The sequence below is a fragment of the Lepidochelys olivacea genome (genome assembly GCF_965140295.1).
Source record: "Lepidochelys olivacea isolate rLepOli2 genome assembly, chromosome: 1".
Classification (NCBI taxonomy): domain Eukaryota; kingdom Metazoa; phylum Chordata; order Testudines; family Cheloniidae; genus Lepidochelys; species Lepidochelys olivacea.
The window spans coordinates 262810128-262832976 of record NC_140411.1 but is presented as its reverse complement, the minus strand read 5'-3'; the positions used below and the strand labels follow the sequence as shown (position 1 = coordinate 262832976).

The following is a 22849-nucleotide window of genomic DNA, read 5'->3' as shown; positions in this document are numbered from 1 at the left end:
CCCCACCCCCCGCCTTATTCCGCGGCCCCGCCCCGTGACCTCATCGCGCACGGCCCCGCCCGTGACCTCATCGCGCACGGCCCCGGCCGCGAGGACTCGGGACAGAGGCGGGGCCGGAGGGAGTCGCAGGAGCGGGCAGCGGGAGCGAGCGGCAGAAGGGTGGCTGGACAGATGGGGCGGATGATGGACGGGCAGAGCGGGGTTGACAGACAGAAGGACGGAGAGATCAATGGGTGGATAGGCAGACAGAAGGACAGAGGGATGGGTGGATGGACAGACAGGTAGGGGCAGAGGGGCGGGTAGGTGGACAGAGAGGGGCGGAGGGATGGATGGACAGACAGAAGGATGAGAGGGATGGGCGATGGACAGACAGGGGGACGGAAGGATGGGTCTTTTCCAGTTTTATAGTGCTTGGACAAAGCTGTATCTGAATGGCTCATTTATGCATCTGTATTCTGTAAGCTAAAATGGTTTTGAAATATGCCTTCTGTCTCTTACTTGTAAGCTTTTTAATCAAAGAGCTGTCTGCTCTTGGGGTTAGTGAAAGCCACATTTTTGTTTGCTTGTTTCTCATTGGTCTAGAAGGGCCAGTTTGATAACCTGTTAATAAAAGGCCAACTCAAAGAGGTAGGAGAATATTAACCTGATGAGAAAGGACAAACGAGAAGAAAAATAGCGTAATGCAGGTTGAGGGTAAGCAGAAGGACGAGGCCACTGAACCAGATTCCAAATGGTTTCACCTTGCTAATATGGTTTTTTAAGGCAATGTAATGTGCAGACCACCAGCTTAATTCAGAATCGCAGCAGGTGCCCTTTGGGAGAACCAAAGTGAGGTATTCCTTACAAAGGGGTAGAGGAGCTCTAGTTCCCCATAGACCTTCCGTGGGACATTTGGCAGACTGAAAAACAGAGGCAACTTTGCTGTTGCTTACACCAAAAGCTCTTCTACCATGTACAGTTTTTCATGTATCTAACCCAATATTCTGTAACCTAAGGTTTGGGCCAGCTTTCTCATAGTAGCTGTGCAGGTGAGTGCAGATTTTACTTATCCTTTGATGGTTTCTTATCTTGGGTTCAATAATTTGCCAATAAAATCTATTTTTAGTTGTAAGTAGTGTAAGTGGGTCCTGAATACTATTCCGCGGGGATAATCACCTCCGAGAGACTCTGACTTCTGACTAACAGGGAGGTAGGGACACAAACCCTAAAAGCCGGAGTTCAAGGTCTCAGGCACAGTGGCTATTGGGTTCCCCAACTGCCTGAGCAGCTGGCGTGGTCCCACATGGTACAGGGAGAACCAAATCAGCCAAAGGATGGTAAATCTAGTTATAATAGCAAGTTAGATGTAGTCCCCACACTCTAGCAAGATATTACTGTGACCCTTGACGTTGAAAGCTTGGATGCCCTGACCAATCTGTAAGGTGTCTGAAGTGACTCCACTTCTGAATGACAGCAGCCACCCGAAGGCTTAGTACACATTAACGAACACACTTTCACTTCATACCTTTAGTTAATTTATAGACTCATGGATTTTAAAGCCAGAAGAGATCATTGTGATTATCTAGGCTGACCTCCTGCACATCGCAGGCCACAGAACCTCACCCACCCACTCCTGTGATACACCCCTAACCTCTGGCTGAGTTAGTGAAGTCCTCAAATCATGATTTAAAGATTTCAAGTTATATAGAGACTCCATCATTTACTCCAGTTTAAACCTGCAAGTGACCATGCCCCATGCTGCAGAGGAAGGCAGAAAAAACCCAGGGTCCATAGGCGTCGACTCCGTGGGTGCTCCGGGGTTTGAGCAAGCATGGAGGGAAAATGGTGGGTGCTCAGCACCTACCAGCAGCCCCCCTATCAGCTCCTGCCCAGCGCCTCCTGCCCACTGGCAGCCCCGCGGATCAGCGCCTCCCGCCCATCACGAACAGCTGTTTTGCCGCGTGCAGGGAGGCTGGGAGGGAGGGGGAAGGAGCAGGGATGTGGTGTGCTCTGGGGAGGGAGTGGAACTGGGCAGGAACTTAAGAGGCGGGGCGGGAAGAGGCAAGTCAGGAGTGAGGTGGGGTGGGAGCAGGCAGGGGTGGGGCCTTAGGGTAAGGGGTGGAGTGGGGGCAGAGCCAGGGGTTGAGCACCCCCAGGCAGTTTGAAAAGTCGGTGCCTGTGCCAGGGTCTCTGCCAATCTGACCCGGGGGGAAATTCCTTCCTGACTCCAAATATGGTGATCAGACACTGAGAATGTGGGTGAGACCAGCCAGCCAGACATATGGAAAAGAATTCTCTGTAGTAACTCAGAGGCCTCCCCGTCTAGTGGCCCATCTCTGGCTGTAGAGGACATTTGCCGTTGTAGACCATCACATCATACCATCCCCTCCATAAAAAGCTGTTCAGTACAGCCCTCCTGCTAGTTAGGGGCTCTGCAGAGACCTCAGGTCACTCCTTCCAGGCCAATGACACAAGAACTGCTTATAATGGCGTGGGAAAAGGATTCTCCGACTGTCCTAAAATTCAGAAGGCAGTCCTCAATCTATGGCTCTGCCCCAGGCACCTGTGCACCTAGCTTTCATGACAGTTCCAGATTTCCAATTGTATGTAGGCAGAGGTTAAATTCAATCCCCCTCTGTCACCCAGAATTCCAGTTCTGTGAGCAGATCCGATTCATCTCCACCAGTTCCCTGCCTGGGAGGACCCTGGCTTGTGCAGGTTTAGGCCAGACCTTGAATTGAGAAGAAGCTTGGAGGGGATCTTCTAGAAGGGCTGATTCCGTCTAGCCTTCCTACGTCAAGCTCTGGTCTTCATGACATCACCAGATTTCAGAAAAGCGTCCAAACACTGATGGGAGTTGAGAGAAGAGCAACCCCAATCATTAAAGAGGCTGGCATGTTGACTTGTGAAGAAAGAGAAAGAGAAATATTTAGTGTTGCTAAATGACAACTGAGAGACTGTTGGAAGCGTGTAAACACCAAGCAGTGAGAAGAATAGTTCAGGATGTTTTAGGGGAGTATACGTAGGAATAATAGGGGTTACCACTTTAATATATGACACAGCCTCTAGTTGGAAACTCTCCTGCATGAGCAAATTATCTAATAGGTCTTCTCTGTCTCTGAGTGCTATAATTTAAAGGAAGCAAAGGAATATCCCAGCCAAATATCAAGGAACTTTGCCTGGTCTATTAGACAATGAAATGTTCTCCCAAGAGAAGTGGGGGAAGTCTCATCACTGGAGTGATTAAAATCAGATTGGACAAAGTCCAGGATAATATACAAAATATAGGGAATCAGTCAGCACTGGACGGGGGACTGGGAGGCAGCAAGCAAGATGTGATCTAACCACTCTTTTCCAGATCTTATTTTTTATTATTCCGGTTACCTGGACAGGCCCCTGCCTGTAGGTGCAGGATTGAGCTACACAAGGATAGTTCCAGACAGATATTGCATGGGATTGGGGCAACTCTAACTGTAGGGGGGAGGGCAAAAGTGTAAAAAAAAAAAACAAATAAGAAACAAGACAGGCACTTGTTCAAATGGCGACATTTTGTTTAATCATACAACACAGATAGAAAGTTAAGTCTAGCGACATTTACACCACAAGTTTGTGTGATTTCGTTCTTGCTCGATCAGCACTGGACTGATACAAGAAGACTCCATCGTGATACTGTCAGGGGACGGGTGTGCCAGGAACCCGGTTTCATTTGCTTGTTCATGCTTCCATTTCTTGCTCTTCCATCTCTCAAGTAAAATTAACTGTCTGCCACTGCACTTGCTTCCAAAAGAAAGAAGTGGGGTCTAGATTTCTGAAAACCTGTGGGTGCGTCTTGAATGGCTGATGGTGGCACAGTACTTCCAGAACCAAGGCAGGAGTCAGCATTTATTTCTTTTCACTCTCTGCCCTGTAAGCCTTGGTGCCCTGGAGCTGCCATCCAGATTCATAAGTAACGTCAAAGGGGAGAAGGGGAGTAGATGTCCCCTGATTGTTAAGGGACTTTTTTCGTTCTTCTTTGTAGAGTTCTGTAATAAGGTACATCAGATTTTGGGATGCACCAAATGATTTTCAGGTTGGCAGTGGGGAGAAAGGAAAACTCGGGGTGCTTTGTCACCCACTATTAGTTGAAATACGTTGTGCGGGAACTTCCAGCTTTAATAGTGGAGTCACCTGTTTTGTTGCTGGGCATCACCAATCCATCCACTGCATTGCACTGGCATTTGCTCTGAAATCAGTAGCCCTATATCTTTCTTAAGCTCAGGGGTACTGCATGGGAAGGTGCTGCATAAAGGATATGGGGGCTGGAAAGGGGAGAGAGGGTGGGCAAGACAGCCAACATCAGAGGGGCATGCTCAGAGGTTGGCCCATGTTTTGGGGGAAGAAATAACCCGTTCAGAAGTCACCCTGGGTTCCTTATTGTTTGTTCAAACAACAAGTGGTTTGTTCAAGGATGTTCCCCACCCTTGGTTTTTAAAAGCACATGGTGATGGGGGAGGCAGCATAGCTGTGGTTCTCAGGAGGCGTGAATTCTATTCACAGCTGTGCCCCTGATTTGCTGGGTGATTTTAGGCAAGTTGTGTAACCTCTTTGCCTCAGTTTACATCTGTAAAATGGGAGTAATTGTTACCCACTTTTGTAAAGTGCTTTGAGATCTCTGGATAAAAAGCACTACAAACTTACAAAGTGTGGTTATTGTAATTATTAGAAATAATTATTCATTAAATAATGTGTTTTCTCCGGGGAAGAACTTACTGCAACTGATCTGCATCAGCCTCTGATGTTTCCAGTGAGGTTCAAAATTTTCACAGTTGTATTTACTGATAGACAATGTTAAGTGTCGTTGGGGGGAAATTTTTACATTTTACAAAAAAAACCCAACACGCTGTCATTGACACTCTCTCTTACCAAGACATGGCCAGTTCAGTCCTTGAGCACTTCACTTATATGTTTACCTCTTTCCAGGTGCCTTCTTAGGCCTTGTCTATACTGGGAATGAAAGCATCCTGTTAGAGAATGTGTTAACTAACACAGTGTTGCTGCTATTCATTATTATTATTTATTTATTTATTATAGCATGTAGGTGCCATAGGCATAGAATAGGACCTCACTGTGTTACATAGCTTTGTCCTTAGTGTGAACAAGGACAGGTATGTTTAAAAACATGAGCTGGTCAGGGTTAGTTCCCCATAGGATTAACCATGATGAATTAACACATTTTTTAATGCAACTGTCCTGGTCCACACCAAGGATAAAGCCATGTTTAACATCATGTTAGTTAAGACATGTTAGTTAACATGCTAACATGACACTTTTCCCTCAGTACAGTAATAATAAGAATACCTATTTCTGATATAGCACTTTTCATCAGGAGATCTCAAAGTACTTCACAATCTGTAATGTATTTCTCCTCTTGTGAGGCAGGGATGCATTATTATCCCCATTATGCAGATGGGAAACTGAGGCACAGAGAGACTGAATGACTTGCCCAAGGTCACCTAGCATGTCTGGGAAGAGCAGGGGATTGAAAGGAGATCTTCCACATCCTAAGCCAGTGCCCTAATCACTGGACCATCCTTTCCCATATGGGCTAGGTTGTGCAACCCATATTTATCTTGGTGAATACCTGGTAATTGGAGGAGTCAGAGAGACTTTGAAGTCACTAGGGCTGCTTGCGTGAGCAAACATTTGCCTGCTTGAGAAAAGGTTGGACAATCGATCCCTATGTGTTAGGAAAATGCTCAGCACATTGTGTGGGTGCCAGTAAAATAACGTCTGCTAAGGAAGATCATCTTACACAGGGGGTCCTTGAGTGGCACAAGAGAACTGGAATCCCTGCTTGGACGATCAGGCCCAAGTTCCTCCACAGAAGACCATATCTACTACCCTCCTTCCACATACGCAAGCCCCATTGACACAGATCACAGAGCATGGCCCTAGTACTTATAATCCAAGTGACAGACAAAGGAAAAGCGGTCACCTTTGTGCATGTGGCCTGGAGCTGGCCATCCCTCAGTTAGCCAGGGAGGTATCCGCACTCTGCAATGACCATTCTTCAGGCCCCAAAGACGCAGAAATGGCCTTACCACTGCACAAAGAAACTCGGATGTTACTGGAGTTGATAATACCCCGGTATGTTCATCATGAACGGGTGCGGTTAGTGGGGAAGCCAGCTTGAGTGTCTTAGGGTACATCTACACTGATAAAAAACCTGTGACAGCAAGTGTCAGAGCCCTGGGCAGCAAACTCAGGCTCACAGGGCTTGGGCTACAGGGTTGTTTAATTGCACTGTAGACATTTGGGCTTAGGCTGGAGCTTGGCCTCTGAGACCCTCCCCCTCGTGAGGTTTCAGAGCTCGGGCTCCAGCCAAGCACCTACACTGCAATTTTATAGCCCTGCAGCCTGAGCCCAAGTCAGCTGACCCAGACCAGCCACAGCGGTGCGGCAGATATTTTATCTCAGTGTAGACATAGCCTTAGTTTCTCCAGCATGGCAGGGCTTAGGCTCCATCCTTCAGCCTAATGGCTAGGAGAAGCACTGATGGAATCTTTGCCCTGCTGGATGGGCAGGGGCAGCCTTCCCCCAGCAGCTGGCTGAGAACAGCTGAGATGAAGCCTTATGGGCAGCTGCAACACTGAAGAGACCTTCACTCCACAGCAAGGCTGGGGACAGCTGATATGTTTGGCTGCTCAGGAGCAGAGGTCCCGGGTGGGTTGAGGACAGCTGAGACGCATTGATGGACAGAAGCAGCACTGAAGAGGCTTTTGCCCTTCAGTGGGGTTTAAAACAGCTGAGCTCGATGGACAGACAGGAGTAGTTCTGTGGTGGTTTTTGCCCTGGATTAGTCTGTGAATGGCTAGTTAAAGAGAAGCACTACAGAAGATGTTTTCACCTTCCATTAGGGCTGGGAACAGCTGATATGGATGGAGGCAGCACTGAAGAGGCTTTTGCCCTACACTAGATCTGAGAATGCCTGGCCCAAATGGAAGGACAGGAGCAGCAATGAAGGCCCTCTCTGTGCAATGGAGCTGGGAGGAGTTGATACGGATGGATGGACAGAGCAGGGCTGATGGGGCCTTTACACTTAGTAACGTTGAGAACGGCCGATCTGTATGGACAGACGAGAGATGCTGAAGAGCCCTTTGGCCTGCAGTGATAGCACTAGCTAACACCACAGACCCAGCGCAGGCTTCTCTGACGCAGCTCTGCTAATGCATGTCACTTCTAGGGCGCTCCCTGCTCTTCCAGTCCTGGGCTTCATGCGGTTCTGCCAGCATACCTCAATCTCAACCGCAACGCTCCCTGCTGCTACAGCTCTTCCAGAACACCTCAGTCCTGACCTGCAGCCCTTTCTGCTGGTTGCCGTGCTGGATGACTCAGCTCTGCAAACCCATCTCAGATGTGACCTACTGCTCTTCTACTACTAAGGGGTGACCACTAATCACGGGACGTGCATCCTCTTGGGATCAAAGATCACCAAACTCATTGCAATTGTCGTCAGGCTGGACTGATTCCAGCAGCTGTCTGCCATCTTTGTCAGTCTCGCTGCATTCTAAACGGCTGAGCTAGATAGAGAAATGCTTGGGCTTCAGTGTTAAAGACTCCACTCCAAGGCAGGAAGAGTTAGCCAAAGACTCAAAAAGTAATAGCAAATATTTTTTTAAGTACATCTGAAGCAGGAAGCCTGCTAAACAACCAGTGGGGCTACTGGACGATTGAGGTGCTAAAGGAGCACTCAAGGACGATAAGGCCATTGCGGAGAAACGAAATTAATTCTTTGCATCGGTCTTCACAGCTGAGGATGTGAGGGAGATTCCCAAACCTGAGCCATTCTTTTTAGGTGACAGATCTGAGGAACTGTCCCAGATTGAGGTATCATTAGAGGAGGTTTTGGAACAAACTGATAAATTAAACAGCAATAAGTCACCAGGACCAGATGGTATTCACCCAAGAGTTCTGAAGGAACTCAAATGTGAAATTGCAGAACTACTAACTGTAGTCTGTAACCTATATTTAAAACAGCCTCTGTACCAGATGACTGGAGGATAGCTAATGTGATGCCAATTTTTTAAAAGGGCTCCAGAGGTGAGCCCAGCAATTACAGGCCTGTAAGCCTGACTTCAGTACCGGGCAAACTGGTTGAAACTATAATAAAGAACAATATTGTCAGACATATAGAAGAACATAATTTGTTGAGGAAGAGCCAACGTGGTTTTAGTAAAGGGAAATCATGCCTCACCAATCTACTAGAATTCTTTGAGGGGGTCAACAAGCGTGTGGACCAAGGGGATCCAGTGGATATAGTGTACTTAGACTTTCGGAAAGCCTTTGACAAGGTCCCTTACGCAAAGTAAGTTGCCATGGGATAAGAGGGAAGGTCCTCTCATTGATTGGTAACTGGTTAAAAGATAGGAAATAATGGGTAGGTATAAATGGTCAGTTTTCAGAATGGAGAGAGGTAAATAATGGTGTCCCCCAGGGGTCTGTTCTGGGACCAGTCCTATTCGACATATTCATAAATGATCTGGAAAAAGGGGTGAACAATGAGGTGGCAAAATTTGCAGATGATACAAAATTACTCAAGACAGTTAAGACCCAGGCAGACTGCAAAGAGCTACAAAAGGATCTCTCAAAACTGGGTGACTGGGCAACAAAATGGCAGATGAAATTTAATGTTGATAAATGCAATGTAATGCACATTGGAAAGCATAATCCTAACTATACATGTAAAATGATGGGGTCTAAATTAGCTGTTACCACTCAAGAAAGAGATCTTGGAGTCATTGTGGATAGTTCTCTGAAAACATCCATTCAATGTGCAGTGGCAGTTCAAAAAGCAAACAGAATGTTGGGAATAATTAAGAAAGGGATAGATAATAGGACAGAAAATAACATGTTGCCGCTATATAAATCCATAGTATGCCCACATCTTGAATGGCGTGCAGATGTGGTTGCCCTGTTTCAAAAAAGCTATACTAGAATTGGAAAAGGTTCAGAAAAGGGCAACAAAAATTATTAGGGTTATGGAACGGCTTCCATCTGAGGAGAGATTAATAAGACTGGGACTTTTCAGCTTGGAAAACAGACGACTAAGGGGAGATATGATTGAGGTCTATAAAATCATGACTGGTGTAGAGAAAGTAGATAAGGAAGCATTGTTTACTACTTCTCATAAGACAAGAACTAGGGGTCACCAAATGAAATTAATAGGCAGCAGGTTTAAAACAAATAAAATAAAGTATTTCTTCACATAACACACAGTCAACCTGTGGAACTCCTTACCAGAGGATGTTGTGATGTCCAAGACCATAACAGGGTTCAAAAAAGAACTAGATAAATTCATGGAGGATAGGTCCATCAATGGCTATTAGCCAGGATGGGCAGGAATGGTATCCCTCTCTCTTTGCCAGAAGCTGGGAATGAGCGACAGGGGATGGATCACTTGATAATCACCTGTTCTGTTCGTTCCCTCTGGGGCACCTGACAGTGGCCACTGTCGGAAGACAGGATATTGAGCTAGATGGACCTTTGGTCTGACCCAGTAGGGCGATTCTTATTTTCTTATGTAATGCTGTTTCTCCACAGGTAAAATACAAAGTAGAGGCCTTAGTGTTAAGAAAACTGATATAACCATTCAGTGACTACATCTACGCCTAATCTAGGGCTCAGTGCTGAGAGAGAGACAAGTCCCTTAATCAAATACCAGGCTGTCTCTTGGAAGATCAGAGGGGGAAACTGATAAAGCAGTCGCTATTCACGTGGAAGCTGTGCAGAAACTGACCACGTTTGTTTGAGAGATGGAGAATGATATAGCTGTTACTGGGAAGGGGAAAGGGATCCCTAGAGCAAGAAATCCAGGGGATTAAAAAGCATTTCTTCATAAAGCAATTGAATAGGATATTAACTTTACATCTCTATAATGCCCACATTTCATCCCAAAGAATCCAAAAGCACAGCAGAGGCTCTGGGCCCGGAGGTAAGCCTGTGGAAAGGTTCCCAGTGTGGACAATCTGCAAAGAACCTCACAAGGTATCCATAGTTCTCACTTGCTCAAGGACTGGTATCCAGCACTACGTCAAAAGTGGGTGGTCCTGGCTGAGGGGGCGGGGGGCAAGGGTCATGTGTATTTTTCTCTCGTCCTTCCCTAAAAGCAGAATCCTATACAGCAGATAAAGGGACCCCATGATGTTTCCCAACAGAATTAGGAGCTGTTCTTGTGTGGAAACTCACTCCAGTCCTGGAAATGATGATTTCCTCTGCTGCTAATGTCCCTTTTCCCTTCTCATTCACCCTCCCTTAGTGCATATTTCTCCCCCTCTATACATCCTCTGATGTCCTCAATAACTAACTAGTGAGAGTGTGCCGAGGACTGGTGGGTGTAGAGGGGATCACTTGACCCAAGACCAGCAGGCCAGCCAAAATTCTGCCCAGTTTGTCCACGAGTTAGTTCCAGTGAAGCCAGCTCTTTGTGCTAAGGAAAGAAGGGATGGCCTCATGTTCACACTAGTACGTGTGATTCACACTTACTGGTGTTGGCATAGTTTCAAGCATTTAACTCTAGGACACGTTCCAAGGCCCTCATTCATTTTTTTACTTAGGCACATCTTCCATGGCTTCAGGGGCAATTTTGTCCAAGTAAATACTGGGTAAAAACCGTGTGAGGACTCAGCTTGGCCCATTTGCTTCGTTGGGAGTTCTGTCTGAGTAAACTCCTGGGGGCCAGATTTTGGGTGGCCCTTGCATGGGTGACTACGCAGGCAGCCTACCCTGTGTGTCATTTGCAAGGGGCATTCGCAATTGCAGGGGAGTGCAGGGCCTGCCCCTCTGCTGTGTCCCAGCAGGTGTATGTTGCCCCACAGGAAGGGAAGCAATAGAGCTATGCCCAGGCCTGTTCTCCTCACCCTTTGCATTGGCTTGCAAAGTGGGCCGAGCACACTGGGGGCAGCAAGCTGAAGTATCCTAAAAGATGGGGCAGCCTACCCGGACCCCCTGCCTGCTGGGGCAGGGAGACACCCTACCAATTCCAGGGCAGTGGCTAAATGCCACTATTTGGCCCTGAGTGAAGACCTCAGGATTTGTCCCTCAATTAGTGTTCCTGGTTTTTCGTAGTCTCTCTCCTCCCAGACACCTGTGATAGGAAGGTAAAACAACAGCTGCTAGATCTTACAATGAAACCCTAAGGTCCAAGATCTAATTTGTGCTCACTTCCCACCACCACCACGCATCTCCCAGTAAGAACATGGACTGGAAAATATGATAATATGCTCTCCTCCCAGCCACAAATTACCACTAACTCCCCCCCCTTCCCTTTTTTAACAGGCCTCAGTGAGAAAAGAGATATGCCGTAGTCACCTATCACTCCCCCTAATCAACCGCCTACCTTCCCCACCCACACCAGGGAACTCCACTCACATGCAGGAAGAGGTTCTCCAATGCCACCACCATTCGGAAGGCACTGTGCTCATTGATCAATCTGTCTGTCCTTGGAGTCTTTCTATGCTTTTCCAATGTGCAAACACAGAACCAAGACATCCTCCCCAAACCCCCCAAACCCCAGAAATCAAATCTCCCGGCATTCCCTCCGCTACTTCCCACAACCAAGACACGCAACGGAACCACAGAACACGAGAGAGGGGGAAGACAACAAACAGCCTGTGCAAGAAACCGCGAATGACGACATTCTGGGAAGGAGAAAGGAAAGCCCCTGCTCCTTCTCCCATAAACGCACACACAGAGGATGTGCCACATGCTTTGAAGACAGGCCTACAGTAAACTCAAAGGTAGCTGGGACGGGTTGTAATATCCAGACAGTGGGAGGAGTGATTCACAGATTACTTTCGTGGTTCTCCTCTGTCTCGGCGGTCACTGGGGGGAGCCCCCCATTGTCATTCAGCCGCTTGGCCCTGTAGGTCTCATAGTGGATGTTGTGCGTCACTTCTTTTAGGTCTTGCAGGTGGGTCCTGCAGGAGGCAGAGGGAGACAGAAGGAGGGTAAGAAAAAAAATCGGCTGCGTCAATGTTATTCTTTCTGGGTCTATTTTATTTCCAAGATAAATGGGACAGTTTCTCCAGTCTGGCTTGCCAATGAACAGGACATTCATTTTCTATGGAGGCCATAATACATTAGCCAACTGAAACTGCATCAGTCAGCAAAATAAAATAGGCACACAGGATATGTCAAGCTGGCTCAAATCATTGGCCGTGCCAGTGCAATATGCTATCTCCTGCTACACCAGATCAGGCCAATCAATGGTCCATTGAGTCAGCTATTCTGCATCCTGCTATATCAGTTAAGACTTCTGGTTCATCAATCTTCCAGCAGCAGCCAATACATGAGGCTTCAAAGAATGTAAAACTTCCCCATGATGCATCTGGTCAGTTGTGCAGTGGAGCCCACAGTAGCTGTGCTGTTCGCACCAGTCCCACTGGAAGAGTCCCCACAGCCACAGCTCCTTCCAACCAGTCACTAACTGCCAGAAAACTCCTGGGCTTTGACCACCATTGTTTAATGACCACCTTTTATTGAAAGATTTGGGAAAAGCCCAACAGTGACAGCTAGGTGGTACCAGCATTAGGAATTTGTTGTGAGGGACAAACAATGCAATATTGTGATGTCACCATGACATCACTGTGTCACAATCTGAGATTTCATCTCTCCCAGATGCCAAAACACCATGACAACAGAAAGCATACAGGGGAATGGTTTTTAACTTTGACGTATATTTACATTTGGGCTTCTGAAAAAAACCTACCTTATTAGTTTATAGGGCATAGAAATTACCTTCAAACAGGGGTGCTGGAATAATTTTTATAGTGGGGGGGTGCTGAGAACTATTGAACCAAACTGTAAACCCTGGATATGATGGAAACTTCTTCAAACCAGAGGGTGCGGCAGCACCCCCAGCACCCGTAGTTCTAGCACCTATGCCTTCAAACTATGGGACTTCCCACAGAATTTCAGACAGATGTCAGTTCTCCTGAAAGGGCTTCACTCCATGCATGAACTTGAGAGAAGGGGGACTGGAGACTGGGGATATGGAGCTTTTTATCTCTTGGTCAATTCTAGTTCATCCCCAGATCAGAAGGACTACATGGTCTGGGGATTGGGAATGGACTGAAGAGTCTTTCCTTCTTTGTCATTGATTCCAACACAGCCCTAAGTCAGGAGCAACTAAAAAGTGTTCCCATCTATTGTGTGTTTGTATAATGGGGCATGGGGGAGGGTGTCACTCCCGTTCGTTGTCACACAGGCCATCTACATCACCCGAGCACCATCACAACTAGCCCCCTTGTTGGCATAGCAAGCATAGAAATTAAAGATCAGCTAGGTTGCCCTGTCCATTAGTTAATTTAAGATTGTTCCCTCTAGTAGTCAGCCCAGCTTGAATTGTCTGAAGAAATATGACTTTCATCCGGTTGGAGACTGTTCCATTATCATGGCTTTCGTCACTAGGAAATTCTATCTGAAAGTCGGTTAAGTAAGTACTGTAGCCCTTCTCATCAGGAATATACAGTTGCATAACTGCTGGCCTCACCTGATGACAAAGTCTCGAAGTAGGGCAAATTCACAGTGATTGAGGTTTTCCACTGTAAACAGAGAAAATTGGGGAGTGGGGTGTTAAAAAAACCCTTCATTAGTACAGCGCATGGGGTGGTTGTCAAGGCAGTGGGCAGACGGGCACAAATCTTATATTTCAAACAGGGCATATAGTTCTATTTGTGCATCACATGCAGTCTATTGGGCTTGTCAGTTCTTAAAACCATGAGGGAGGGGTCACTTGAAAAGGGAAGTGACCTCATGGGCCCCAGTGTGGCACCTCTTCTACTCTAGAGTGGCCGCAATACCCTGCCAGTTGGTGATAGTTCCAATTGTCCACAGTGGTAGTTCCAATTCCCCTCAGCAGCGGTGTTTGAAAATATCTTTTTTTAATTTTGATTAAAAAATATGTTTAACTATGGGTGCAAGGGGTAGTACCTGGAGCTTTGCGTGCCTGAGCCTACGTAGATACATCCATCTCAAAAGGATGGACCTATTTACCTTCAATGACGCCCCAGGGAGTTTTCCTGCCCAGGATTCTTTTGCCATTTACTTGGTATTCCTTGTCGCTGCCCACCACTGCAAACGGCATGCTTTCCTGCTGGAGATACACAGGTAGACAGGCCTAGTCAAGCTGTTCCTCTGCGCACTAGACAACAATGAGATATACTAATCTCTCTCCACCCTTCCCCCTGTTACCCTTCTCCCTCCAGCATGCGGTCTTCTGCAGGGCAACAGGCACTCACTGCCAATGACCGGCCACTGCTGAATATGATAATAGCCCTAGCATTTCAACAGTTGTTTACAGCTGTTGCCATAGCTGAGCCTGCAGAGTTTCCCAGTGATTCCATGGGTTCTGCAGATGGGTGCAGTATTGTTCTAGGTGAGTCGGCAGATGTGACCAGCATTTTTGAATCAAAGAAGTGATGAATATGGAGCTCTCTGAAATCATTTATTAATACTATATGCTGGCCTGACTTTGGCCTGGTGTTTGCTGCACTCATATTTTGGTGTAACTATTTCTCCCAAGAGGTCTCTCTGGGGTGGTTTCCAGAAGGAAAGAGGAGATGGCTCAAGATGGTCACCTATGAGTCCTAAAGGGACAATGCCAGAACTATTCACTCTGACAACTCTAGCTCACTCTGCTGCCAGGGTATGAAACTTTCTGACCCAGAGGGCAAAAGCCACCAACACTTGACTAAGTCTCCTGCAAGACAAAGAGTGTGTGCGTGTGTGTGCATAGGCCTACCTAGGTATTGGGCCTACCAGTATGGGACAATAGGATCCTAGGTAGGAGAGACGTACTGTTAGTTGTTCTACAATCCTATTTTTTCTCTAGTGCTCCATTCAATGAAGAGGGGAGGGATAGCTCAGTGGTTTGAGCATTGGCCTGCTAAATCAAGGGTTGTGAGCTCAATCCTTGAGGGGGCCATTTAGGGATCTGGGGCAAAAATTGGGGATTGGTCCTGCTTTGAGCTGAGGGTTGGACTATATGACCTCCTGAGGTCCCTTCCAATCCTGATATTTTATGATTCTATGTTGTTTTAAGGAGGCTGCAGGTTACTGTATCACTTAGTGATAAGAGGTTGCTATACATGGAGTATTTTACCCAGGTCCCTGGCTCAGAGTGGAAGAATCACATGATTCCAACCCCAAGATAGGCCTTTTGCCTGTACCTATCACCTGAGGAGATGCACTCAGGGAGTATGTCTTCACTGCAGAGTTAACTTGGCCTTTTACTCAGGTGTTGCCCCTAACTTTCCTCCCTTCCACACATAAAAATCTGTCACCCAAGTTTAGCGGTGCTTTCAACCCCAGCTAGCTGTCCTGTCCTGGGGTATAGGCTAACGGCTGAGTGAGGCTGGTAACCCGCTCATTTTGCAGTGAGGACACAGACTAAATCATTCCAATACTGAGAGTCCTCCAATACCTTCCCACAATTCTTCCCATCTGGCCAAAAGGACAGACAACTTCTCCCACAATTCATTGGGAAAGAATCATAGAGTGGCTCATCTCACTGCAGCACAAAGAACCATGGGAGATTCCTCCGCCAACCCCCACCCCCATAAGTCCTAGCAACACACATGCACAGGGGACTGCAGCATCAATGAGGACACAATAACTTTGGAGGGACCATTCACACCTAGGGTAGGCTAACCCAGGTGCCAATCCTCCAAGTTTACTCTGCCGTGAAGAAATACCAAGAGGGGGGAGAGGTGCAGCTAGTTCTATAAATGTGACAGTCCCCAGAGGTACCCGACACTTCCATATGTTGGGTAGAAATCCCTTGCTTCCATAAGTCAGTCTGCAGATCCCCCAATATTTCCATAGGTTTTCGCAGGTCTCCACAATGTTCCATAAGTTTATGGCTTCTGATTTTCAGTATTAACTGATAAACACCAGTAAAACACCCCAATTAAAAAATGAAATCAGTGTTCATCCAATAAACACGGGGGAAACATTGGAAATGGCTACTTGTATCTAAGGGTTTGTCTACACGGGGTATGATTTCTAGAGCACGCAAATGTGTTGCACATGAATTGGTCTGTGTAGACCCTGCTGGTGCGCACTAAAGGTTCCCAAGTGCACTTTAAAGTAATGCTGCTTGAAACAGTGCTACATTAAAGTGCAGTAGGGAACATTACAAAGAGATTGCTTATTACAGTATATACGACTGTAATGAGTAATGCCTATAATATATACAGTATATATAGGCTTGGAAGAATTAGATTTTTATTGGTAAAAAAAAGTAGGTAAACATCAATTTAAGGGACACCCAAACTGATGAAAAATATTTCCACAGATAATAATTGAAATTTACAGATAGACAAAGTAAGAAAAATGCTGTTTGAGAACTTATTAGGGTTTGATTTTAAGGATATTTACTTTTTATATTTTGACGTGATATTGACAATTTGTGTTTGAATGGTTATAAAGCTTTAACTTTTTGAATCTCAACATCCACGATCATTCAATAATTATTGTCCTATCTTCCCTATCATCTGACCAGCACCCCAATTTTACCCACTGTGAAAATTTTAATTGAAAAAACTGCTTAAAAATAAACTTTGATATTACCCATCAAAATTATGAAAAAAATAAAAATTGAATTCTGCAAAGCCTAGTGTATACATAGAGAAACCCCCAAACCCACCAATTTTGGATATCTACACAAAACTCAAAAATTGCTAAAAGTACCCCCCCAAAATGAAATTCATAAACCCCCAAAAGGAAATGTCTTCTACAGATGTCCCCAGATTCCTAGAGGTTGGTCTGCAGATATCCCCATCATTTCTACAGGAGAATACTGCAATGATGGTTGATGTGAAGGGAAATATGATCAAATTTTTACTTGGGAGACCCCCAAAAATAAGAATTTGAGGGGTCAAGCTGAGAAGAAGTTGGGGCTTAAATAGCAACAGCTCACATGGGAAGCTAAACCCAGCCCAAACCCAGTGACCAGCAAGATGAAGTGAAACAAATAGTCCTCTTAAATTCAGCAGTCACTGCACTCTATGGTGATAATGAACGGAGCCAATGCAAATTAAATTAGAAAGGATAAAAGAACCCATCCTCCCTACCGGATATAAACAATAATAATAATAATACTTTGCGTTATAGCATCTTTCATCCAAGGATCTCAAAGCACTTTGAAAACTAGAGTGATTTGTCTCCATTCTGCACTCAGTGAAATCTAACCACTCCTCAATACTCTCTCATTATATGGTGTGTCCTACCCTGATTTTGTCATTCTCTGTTTTATCCTCCAGGTCCTCATCAAACTCTTTCTGGGGGTAAAACTCGATCCCATTCACCTCCAGTTCTTTGCGCACCTGGGCAGGGAAACATTGGAAAGTAAAAAGCAGTGCAAGCATTGAATTATGGCAGACAGCAGGGTGCAGTGGTATTACATTCCTGCTGCAACATTCTCAAAGGGAAGGCGCCTGCAGGAAATACTCCTGAAGGAGTGTGTGATACAGTTGTGACACACAGCAGTGCTGGCAAGAGATTGGACTTTATTCGCTGGCCCCATGGGTCAGGGTTATGAAGGATTAATAACCCAGTCACAGAACAGGGATCAGCAGAAAGACATCTTGGCAGGTCACAACACAGGTGTGAAACCCTTGCCATCACGGTGACAGATGCCCTTTGAGAGACTTCAGCATAGAAACAGCTGCTCTTCCACGATAGATGCAGCCCACCAGGTAGTTTTTGCCCCAAATGATCTCTAGTAGATTTCAGTTCACCAGAAGATCCACTCATTTTAAATTCTCCATTGTGGTGCCCCTAGCAGACCATTCATCATTATTCTTTGTGGTCTTAGTTGATCATTTCCTTAGGATCATTTGGACGAGCTGTAGCTCAAGAAAGCTTATGCTCAAATAAATTTGTTAGTCTCTAAGGTGCCACAAGTCCTCCTTTTCTTTTTGCGGATACAGACTAACACGGCTGCTACTCTGAAACCATTCTCCTGTTGATTAATCTGAGCTCAGAGGTGGGGTTCACTAGCACAGATACATGTTAATGTCAGCTAGGGTGACCAGACAGCAAGTGTGAAAAATCAGGACGGGGGTGGGAGGTAATAGGAGCCAAGACCCAAAAATTGGGACTGTCCCTATAAAATCGGAAGATCCGGTCACCCTAATGTCAGCTCTGACCCACTGTGGGCACATGTTTTTCAAAGGTTCATTTAAAGGGCAAGCATGTTCTTGGGTAAGGCCTGTTAAGGTACCCCCCCACTCTGAACTCCGGGGTACAGATGTGGGGACCCGCATGAAAGACCCCCTAAGCTTGTATTCTATCAGCTTAGGTTAAAAACTCTCCAAGGCACAAATTCCTTTCCTTGTCCTTGGACAGTATATTGCTGCCACCACCAAGTGATTTACACAAAAATTCAGGGAAGGGTCACTTGGAATCATCCCCCCAACCAATATATCCCCCCAAGCCCCTTCACCCCCTTTCCTAGGAAGGCTTGAGACTAAAATACCAACCAGTTGCCTTAGCAACATGAGCTCAACCAGACCCCTTTTCTTTAGGACACTGAAATCAATCAGGTTCTTAAAAAAGAATTTTTATTATAAAGAAAAAAGTAAAAGAATCACACCTGCAAAATCAGGATGGAAGGTAACTTTACAGGGTAATAAAAAGATTTTAAACACAGAGGATTCCCTTCTGTGCTCAGCTTCACAGTTATAAAAACAGGAATGAAACTACCTCTGTAACATAGGGAAATTCATAAGCTAAAACAAGAGATAACCTAATGCATTTCCTTGCCCTACTCACAGTTTCTGTGGTTTTAGATGGATTATTCCAGGTATATGTTTCAGGAGCTATTGTACCTGCTTGGCTTCTCGGTCCGGAGAGGGAACACCACAGAGAACAACAAACAAATCCTTCCCCCCCAGATTTGAAAGTATCTTCTTTCCTCATTGATCCTTCTGGTCAGGTGCCAACTAGATTATTTGAACTGCTTAACCCTTTACAGATAAGGCAATCCAGTCCAGCTATCAAGGAGGGATTTTATGCTACCCTTCCCCCTATATTAATGACAAGGCCATATTGTCAGGAATGTACAGCGACTTGGGAAAGAGCTGAATTGCTGTGATATCGTAACAGCTGGAAAAGTGGCCTTCCCCATATTAATCTGAATGATTTAGGCAATCTTCTACCATATGAGCACACCCAGATCATCGCACACACCCCACATTGACACAGAACCAGGTCCTGTTTTAAGGTTACACGATAGCTGGACTCTGTCAGTGGAGAAGAGTCCAATATTGTATCCCATGGCAGCAGCTGAATGCTGTTCCGAACCATGGAGGGAAACACCAGGATGTCTGAGTGGTCAAGACAATATAATCCCAGTCTGAAGGATACAACCACCTTTCCCACCTTCCTGCCAGGACGGGTGAGACTGGGAAAGACTCACTCCACACAGGCATGGTGGTACTCACCCTTTGTTTGAACTCAGTCTTTTCTTCCAGAGTCATGGTGTCTGCCTTGGCGATAACAGGGATGATGTTTACTACTTTGCTGAGATGTTTCATGAACTCTAGGTCCAGGGGTCGCAAGCTGCAGCCCAGGAAAAAGGAATAAGTGAGAGTCATTTTACCACATCACCCTTAACGCTGGCTCCGCTCTTCCCCCTCCCAGAGTCCAGACGAGAGGGAGAAGGGAGAGCTCTCCTGCATATCCCCCAAGAGATGCTCCCATTAGATCGCTTCTCCTTCCTCCTCACTCAATGCCTAGAAGAAGAAAAAACTATGGGGAGAGCTGGCCTGGCTATCCCAGTCTAATGCTTTTCTGTACAGCCCTCCCAGTGTTGACCCCAGTAGGGAAAAGTTAAACAACAGTGGGATTCCTACGCATGACCCATGGGGGAGATGAAAGACGCAGAGTGGGATGTATATAGGAGTGATGCATGGGATAGGAGAGACTTGTGGAGGACATTACATAGAGAGGGAGTGGTGAGATACATGTGACTGGTCCATAGGGGGAGCTAAAGTAGAGGCACAGTAAGATACGGATGAGACAGGAGACATATAAGTGAGGAGTGGGAGAGAGGAAGCCGTCAGCAGCAGGATACCTACGAGTGACCCGTGGGGGAGATGAAGTAGAGACAGCAGTGGACTCGTGTGTCTGGGATTCGTTTCTTCCTTGCAATATTCACTTCCTCTTTCAGGAATTTTTCATATTGCTCACTGATGTATTTCTCGATGGGCTCCCAGCTGTGAAAATCAGAGAGAGGGGCGGGGGGCACATTCCTTCCTCATCCTTCATACATACAGTGCTGCTGGCACTTACAGGAACTAAGAGGGTTTCCAGGGTGGGAGGGTATCATCTGTTCGCCTGATCAGATCCTGCCAGGGTTCTTGATCAGCAGAGGTGCTCAAGCTGAAGCCCCAGTGGCATACGTGGAAAGGGGCTGCTGGCAGGGCGTTCGCTGTGCGGGCCCCCCGTGACTTTGGCATTTGCCTTACTCTGATCCAAAATAGGCAGAATCTGCTGAATTTTGGGGGCTGGGGGGGTGGGGGAGCAGAGCAGGGGATTGCAAGCGGGGTGGGGGGAACTGTTGGACTGGGAGGGGGACTTGAGAAGGATGCGCTGCCTGGTTTGCTGGTAGTGGGTTATACTGACTGCACTGCCTCACCAAACTTACACTTGGGGGGTGAATTTTGTAGAGTTTTAAGTTATGCCAAGGGTCCTAGAGCACAGCAATAGTCACTCTTTTATAGCATGTGTACACCTAAGTAAAATAAATGAAATGATCATTATAAGGATTTTACATTTCCTGAGCCTCTGTCATCTAGCGACAGAGTAGCAGCCGTGTTAGCCTGTATTCGCAAAAAGAACAGGAGGACTTGTGGCACCTTAGAGATTAACCGATTTATTTAAGCGTAAGGGTTCGTGAGCTACAGCTCACTTCTTCGGATGCATCGATGAAGTGAGCTGTAGCTCACGAAAGCTCATGCTCAAATAAATTGGTTAATCTCTAAGGAGCCACAAGTACTCCTGTTCTTTTTGTCATCTAGTAGGCTCCCAAACACTTTATAAGCTGTGCTCATTTCCCCGGCCGCTGAAGCACAGCCACCTCTAGAGCGGAACGTGTTGGCAGTTTAACAGTTCACAGCAGCACATAGGCCTGACCCAAAGCCCACTGAAGGCAACAGGACTATTTCCATTGAGGTCAATGGGCTTTGGCTCAGGCCTTAAGCGAGGAAGAGAAGAACAATATCCCATCCATTTGGAACCCCCGGGTGACATTTGGGGAGGCAGAATACCATTATCCAGCTTGGACTTTGGCAGGATGCTGCTACTGACACCTTTATTCTTCTCAGATGTGCTATGGGATCTGTAATGAACACATCTTGTATGAAAGACAACAACCGGCGCCACAGAGTCCCCCCGCTCCCATGCTGGGGACTGCTTCAGAACTGAATCGGAAGGAACACCAACATCCCACCCTGCAGCGCTGACTCCGCCTGGGGCTGAGCTCAGGCTGACCTGTTCGCTGTGTTCCAGGGCGCGGTCCATCTTAGAGCATGGACCACGCTGGGTGCTGACTCTTCTGTATGCCCAGCCCTGTGGGGAAGTCAGCCACCCAAGAGGCACACAGAGAGGGGGAGGATAGATGGGGCGGTCAGAAGCTCACCAGTTCTCATTGTTGATCTGGTCACCAAATCCCGGGGTGTCAATTACCGTCAGTTTCATCTTGACACCACCTTCTTCAATGACTGGGGAAGAAAGCAGAAAAGACCTCATGATCCCCCTCCCTCAAGATCAGCTTCTTTGTGTAGGCGTCTATGACACATGTTGTGGGAATGATGATGGTCTGCCCTTTCCACGACCACAGAAGCAAGGGAGAGACTGTTTGCCTCTTTCAAAGCAGGGACTTTGAACCTGGGTCTCCCACTTCCCAGATGAGTGCCCTAACCACCAGGCTGCTGGCTAGTCTAATGGGTCAGGGTCTCTCTCTCCCTCTCTCAAAAATTTGGAAAGGTCTGTTTCATCTCAATGTGGAACTAAATCTTGAATTCTGGCTTTCCAGCCAGCCCTCGTAAAAGGTTCTTGACAGGACTGTTCTAAGACACCAGCACCCTGTACACTCTTTCAGCCAGTACTGCTGGTCCTCAGGATACTTCTCCTGGTTCTTACCATGCCCAATGGCCTTGATCTCCACTGTCTTAGGGATCTTCTCCTCACGGTTCCAGCCTGAAGACTTGCGGCTAACTTGGGATTTGAAGAGGGTGTTCACCAGTGTTGATTTCCCCAGCCCACTTTGACCTGATAAATGTAAAGGGGAAGAGTGTAGCATTTACCACAGCTGTGCTCTGACAATAGGCTGAAGAACTTAAACCCATGGAAGTTGCCAAGTTGGGTGTGAGGGATCTTCTTGCCCTTCATAAGTACCTTAACAGAAAATCACAAGGACAGGGACTAGGGATCTACTGGAACTAGGCTTGGACTGATCTGTCCTTCACCCATACTCCCAGTGATCCCCTATACCCTTATAACCTCTTGTACCTGTGCCTATGAGAGTGAAGTCAAAGCTCGGCAAAGCTTCTCTCTATGCCCCCCAAAAGCTCCATAGGCCTTGATGACCCCTCCTACCTACAACCATGATGTTGAAGTCAAAGCCCGTCTTCATGGTCTTCTTGCGCATCTGCTCAATGATGGTGTCGATCCCAATATAGCCCAGCAGGTTGGAGTTAATGCCAACAGGTTTCATTGGCACTGCTGGTTTTTGCCGGGGCTCCGGCACCAACTCAGACATAGTTGTCTCAATCTTGTTGTCTGCTGACCCTGCCCGGGAGAAAGAGGGGAGAACTGTTATTCAGGT

The 22849-nt window shown here is 46.6% G+C and overlaps 1 protein-coding gene across 3 annotated transcripts in view; it reads right to left on the bottom strand.

The window, feature by feature from the left end:
• Positions 1-3509: 3509 nt before the first annotated feature.
• The window catches only part of SEPTIN3 (septin 3), a 36858-nt gene continuing 17518 nt past the window's right edge, over positions 3510-22849 (bottom strand). Inside the window, exons 2-10 of one of the 3 annotated variants that reach the window (XM_084621337.1) lie at positions 22621-22812; positions 22165-22293; positions 21662-21743; positions 20100-20237; positions 19464-19581; positions 17247-17342; positions 14011-14110; positions 13508-13559; positions 3510-11933 (exon numbers count right to left, since the gene is read on the bottom strand). In XM_084621337.1, coding sequence (XP_084477463.1) covers positions 11798-11933; positions 13508-13559; positions 14011-14110; positions 17247-17342; positions 19464-19581; positions 20100-20237; positions 21662-21743; positions 22165-22293; positions 22621-22812 — 1043 coding nt within the window. In that variant the 3' untranslated portion in view covers positions 3510-11797. The remainder of the gene's footprint in view (positions 11934-13507; positions 13560-14010; positions 14111-17246; positions 17343-19463; positions 19582-20099; positions 20238-21661; positions 21744-22164; positions 22294-22620; positions 22813-22849) is intronic. The other 2 variants (XM_084621338.1, XM_084621339.1) reach the window with 2 other exon arrangements.